Source organism: Charadrius vociferus, unplaced genomic scaffold, assembly GCF_000708025.1.
Source record: "Charadrius vociferus isolate BGI_N301 unplaced genomic scaffold, ASM70802v2 scaffold825, whole genome shotgun sequence".
Lineage (NCBI taxonomy): Eukaryota > Metazoa > Chordata > Aves > Charadriiformes > Charadriidae > Charadrius > Charadrius vociferus.
The window spans coordinates 9,443-14,737 of record NW_009648495.1 but is presented as its reverse complement, the minus strand read 5'-3'; the positions used below and the strand labels follow the sequence as shown (position 1 = coordinate 14,737).

Below are 5,295 nucleotides of genomic sequence, written 5' to 3'. Positions count from 1 at the left end.
TCCGTAGAGCGCCGTCGGAGCCCTACCCATGGGATTTCCAGCAGCAAGGCCTTGCAGACCAAGCAGGCAAAAGGGCTTTTGTGCTGCTGAGGAACCAGAGCTCCCCACGCCAGCAGCGGAAAGAGACGAGGCGATCTATCGAAGCAGCTTTCTGGAGGCACCCCTAAAGCTAGCAGCATGAAGACATTCGCCCTTGCCACAACCTAGCAGGAGTCAGGATCGGTAGCACGAAGGGAGAGCTGCACAATCAAAGCCTTCAAGTTTTTATTAACCTATAATCAGTTTGCAGTCACTATAATCAGTGCTGTCGCACTTCACCGCACGTTCCCCTAAGATACGCTATGTAAAACTGTTATGTCTGAATTACAGCCCGGCAGGGAGTAAAAGAAGCCTTTTCCACCACTTCCACTGCGGAAGGGATGCGCGAATTCCGCTTCCGCGGTGCCGCCTCTTACAGCACGTCATCGCAGGCAACAGAAAGCAACACTTACATTCTCCTTATTTCCATCTTGTTCCAACGGTTGAAAAGCATCGCTGTCCAGAGAATCGGAATGGTTTCTCTTCAGAGCAGGACTGGATCCCAGGAGGCTTTGCTACAACATTCATACAAAAACGCCAGTTCACTGTGGTGCAATATAGTCTTTCCACAGCGACACTTTAAGCAAAACAGGGGTTAACAAAGACTGTAAATAAGCAAAACAGGGGTTAACAAAGACTGTAAATAAGCAAAACAGGGGTTAACAAAGACTGTAAAGTCTCTGCCTACGAATTGGTGCAGTCCACGTGCAGGAGTCTCTTACGCCGACATCTCGGCACAGGTACCAAAATACTTCAACTGCGTTAACGACAAAGCCACAGCACTGAAATTTCACGCCAACTCGACTGAGATTGAGTTTACAAGCTGTAATTTTGACAGCTTTCATTAAGTCCCGCAGCAGCTCTTCTCGAAGCGGGAAAATTAACAAGTTATGGAATGTATCCAACTACAAACACTTAACACACTCAATCCTTTAACATTTCTATAATGTCAATACCACTTACTGGCAGTGAATGGATTCTTCTGAAAGGCATCCGAATGCTAGAATGAGAACCAAGATTTATTTCAACGTTTTGTTTTAAAAGGCAGTAACGGGGATAGAACCCACTTTCCCCCCCCCTCAGTAAAACTCCATAAGCTACAACAGTCACTGACAAAGAAGTTAAAATAGAAGTATACTTACTTCAGTCTGCTGGATTCCAGAATCGCTTTCTCAAACCTAAAGGCAAGTGAGATCCCGCAGTTAGCACTGAAGGACTTGTATTCAAGTCATGAAGTGTCACGCTAAGCGGAAGCCAACATGCTTCTTGATGACACTTTTTGTCTTTCTCAAAAGCTGTTCACAGCCAGCTGCTCCATCCTAGTTTTTGAAACACTAGCTAGACTCCTCCTCCCCTTCCTTTCCTTAAATTCTTTTCAGTGTTTTTAGACAAGAAGCTAGGTTGAAGGAAGAAAAGCTCGGTAAATCAGGGACCAAGGCATCTGTCCCCATCCTTGGGGATAGAAGATTGGAAGAAAAAAAAAAAAGATATCTAATTGAGAGTGGCAAATTCAAAGCTCGGAGCAACCGCTAGGTATCAATTAAGGCAGAATCAATTATAGTTTAAGCGTTGAGTGAAAACTGCAAGTTACGTGCAATTTGGTGCAGCCTCGGACTCCTGGTAAGGTGGCAATGTCACGCTCAAACAGTCCGGTTGGTACAACACAGTAACTCAGACCCAAGACTTGTTAAGTCCTCTGGGACGCAGAGTCTCAAGCTGCGGAGCACCACAGCCCACGCTTCTAGAAGCTGAAGAGAGGAGAGCCCACTGCACGCGCGCCAGCAAAGGAAAAGCCACACCAAGCCTTCCGTTAGCCTACGTTTGTCAACGGCGCAACGTGAAATGCCAGAAAGCAGGCTGAGCATACGGTTACATACGTTTCCTCCATGATATCGTTCGGGGTTGCAGGACTGGGCGAATCCAAAGCACAACCTGCAGGGGAGAGACAGAGTTTTCTACCGAGTAGTATTTAGGAAACACGAAGTGTCGGGCGCTGCTAGAGATTTCCTCAGAAAAAGCCTGAGCTCAGACAGGAAACTGATGTAGAAAGTCTCATTTGCAGCCTCACCTCAGCGTAGAAGTAAATAACAGTCGCAGATATTCCATACCATTGGGTATGGCCATAGATAAGCGTTAGCGCTTGGGGAAAAATAGGAGTAATTAAGAAAAAGCAACCCTGGCCCTGCCTAGGCTGTCATGTAGAACAGAGTGCTACCGCAGAACATGGAATACTCTTGGCTTATTCTCTTGCACACACGTCTTAATAAACAACTTAGTCCTTTAGGGGTTTTAAGCCATGTTTTTAGTTACACTTCTTCACAGGAAGAAATTCCGGGCTTATTCTAAAAGAAGTAGTCAAAAGGCCCTTCTTAATGCATGCTAGTGTACTGAAAACAACAGCAAGCACTCCATAAGCACAAACCAAGCGAAACATTACAGCTATGTAGCATTTAAGTACAGTCATACACGAAGCTTACTGAAACAGATTCCCGGAGGAGTTTTTGTTTTATGGGAGTATTCACAAGCCCTAGTGATAGCCCCACAGCTTACCGGAATACTCGCTACACCATCATGACAAGACTTGTCGCTACTTCAGTAACTGTGATCTAAACAAACTACAAAGAATTAATTTGACTAACATGACAGGTAGCGGTCTCGGCCCAGCAGAAACCTTAATCATGAGTGTTTTGTAAGCACTTCAAGCCTGCTCTGGAGACGGGGAGGGGGGGGGAAGGAAAATGCCAAGAAGAAAGCAAAGATTTAGCAAGCTTGGTTATTCTAGCCCGCTCTGTGGTGTGTGAGCTATACTCATGTTTTAGTGGGTCCTTTGAAGGCTGGAAGTACCACGCACAATCAGACTGGTGCATAAATTCAGGTGGAGACACCAATTTCCATCGCTGGGCTGGACTAATGAAGTATCAGGAGCTCCCCTAATTCTACAAGTTCTGGGGTAATAGCTTTTTTCATTTTCACTGATAAGGCATCTCATCTGAAATAAAAAAGTACTTCTAGGCAAGTATCAGTAGTAATAAGAAGCAGCTCCCCAGGTTTCAGATAAGCGATCAGCTCACGTTAACTAAAAGCCACAAAAAACCCCCCAGCCACAAGACAAACCCTGCTCAATGGCCTCGACTCGAGCGTGCAGAGCAGGTTAGCGCCGTTTGGGTTTAAAGAGAGAAACCACAGGGTGACAACTCGCTTTCTTCGAAGTTACCACCCTCCAAAGGGCAGAAACGCAAATCAGTCCCATTCAGAGCCGAATGCAGATACGCAGTGGACCCTAACAATGAAGAACGAAACACTATCTTCCCGTTTTCCAGACCGCAGCCCCAACATGCAACTATAAACACTCACAAGCCAATATCTGCAAGACACCACGGACTAGGGAATGGTGGGAATCCAATTCACCAGCGAAGCCTATCTTGGGCTATCTTTAGCAGCCTTCATCTTCAGCAGTCTCTACTGCAAGAAAGGCTGATACACTCACGATAAGGCGTTGACCTACTGCTACGTACAGAGCAGAACATCAAAGAAATCAGAAAATGGCAGTGATAAACATCATGCAGGAATACAAAGCATGACAGGTCAGCAACCACGTCTTAACAGCCACCCTAAGAAAAAAGGAGAAAGCCACCTCTGTCAAGAGTCTCCCTGTGGGGGCAGAACCAGTTTTTCCTCCGTGCTAGCTCTACTGCTAACATATTCCAGGACAATTAAGAAAAAAAACCCAAACTAAATCAAACAAAACCACCCCCAACCCAAACCATGAACTGCAGAAACTTGCTGAGTGATGGTTTGTCTGCCCTCCCTCCTTTCGAGAGCATAAGGATGAGAAGCGGCTGCAGGGATTGCAGGCAGGCAGCATTAGTTCTCTACCCAAACCCAGGGAGCTGCTTGCAGCGGAAGCCGTGTAAAGACACAATGCCTTTCATTTCTTACTTGTTATTTGAGAAAGCCGTACCTGAGTCTGTCGATTCCGATGACACTGTTCTTTGTAAACCATTAACGCTCTTGTTTCCCAGGTCTTGCTCAGCGTTTCCATGCTGACTGTAAAGGAAGTTGGGTATTTGGTTTAAATGCTCATTGAAGTGAGAAATACAATATAGGAGTGCCTGAACACAGATATACAGCGCAGGTAATCATAACCCGAAACTTTTATCATCGGCCAAGTGAAAGGATTCCAGCCTGGCAATCCTGCAGGCTGCGGTCTCTTGCGCTCTGTTGGGTACACAGACCACGCCACCACCAGATCACCACGCTTACAAATATCCTCACATCTAACACCCACAGAGACTTAAGCTTCAGGTTTTTGTTTTGGTTTTTTAAACCTGCACACGCAGTGCTGATAATATTAAAAGTTAGGCTTCCAAAACAGAGACAGGGAGAGTGTCATTTAAGACAATGGTCCTGGTCGCCTTTCTGGTCACCTTGCACCAAACTACCAAGATTTTCTCCATGACACACCAACTGCAAGGTTTTTTTTTTTTTAAATGATGTTTTAGAGCCTCTCCTGAGCTTGTGCCTTCACAAATGAAGGTCCTAATACAACAAAATGACAGACCTTGTAATAAAACTTTAGGACTAAAAACAATTGAAGCGTGCGATAGGTTGTTGGTGCCCGGAATTCACATTAGCACCTCCCAAACCATTCTTTAGAAACACCCGTATCAGAGCCCCATTATCCTTCTCAGGACTGCAACCCTCTCTTTATCAGCCACTCGTTTAATTATTGCTTTGCATAGAAAAACTACCGAACTTCTAACTTAAACGCCTTTTTATAAAGTAGTTAGCTCTCAAATTTTGTCTTATCGACTAAGCAAGTTCTTCTCTGCTCACGTAACCGTCAGACCACCCTGAGTCATCCTGGAGGGGAAGGGCCACGAGCCCCTGACCTGACTCCTGTGCAAGTACAAGCACAGCTCTGCCAACGGGCAGGGACCCTCGAGGCAAGCGGTCCTGCGCGGCTGCTGAGCCCCATCAGGCACACGCCGGGCAGGTGTCACAGCAGCTTCAGTACAGGGAGATACGCATGTCGTACGTAGCCTTATTCTATATTATCTTAAATAAGGGAAAAAGTTACTTCATCCTCCATCACATGGGTTAATTAAAAAAAATAAAAAAATAAAAAAATGTGCCAGGGCGCAAGCCAGGGCTACAAACTCAAAGGACAGAATAATGAACACAGAAGAGAATGGTGCGAATCGTTTACAGGAATGC

At 45.6% G+C, this 5,295-nt stretch overlaps 1 protein-coding gene across 1 annotated transcript in view; it reads right to left on the bottom strand.

The window, feature by feature from the left end:
* The window catches only part of CDC25A (cell division cycle 25A), a 12,229-nt gene extending 7,289 nt beyond the window's left edge, over positions 1–4,940 (bottom strand). The window contains exons 1-6 of the mRNA XM_009885690.1: positions 4,915–4,940; positions 4,040–4,125; positions 1,956–2,010; positions 1,221–1,256; positions 1,042–1,078; positions 492–593 (exon numbers count right to left, since the gene is read on the bottom strand). Coding sequence (XP_009883992.1) covers positions 492–593; positions 1,042–1,078; positions 1,221–1,256; positions 1,956–2,010; positions 4,040–4,125; positions 4,915–4,940 — 342 coding nt within the window. The remainder of the gene's footprint in view (positions 1–491; positions 594–1,041; positions 1,079–1,220; positions 1,257–1,955; positions 2,011–4,039; positions 4,126–4,914) is intronic.
* Between the last annotated feature and the right edge of the window lie 355 nt (positions 4,941–5,295).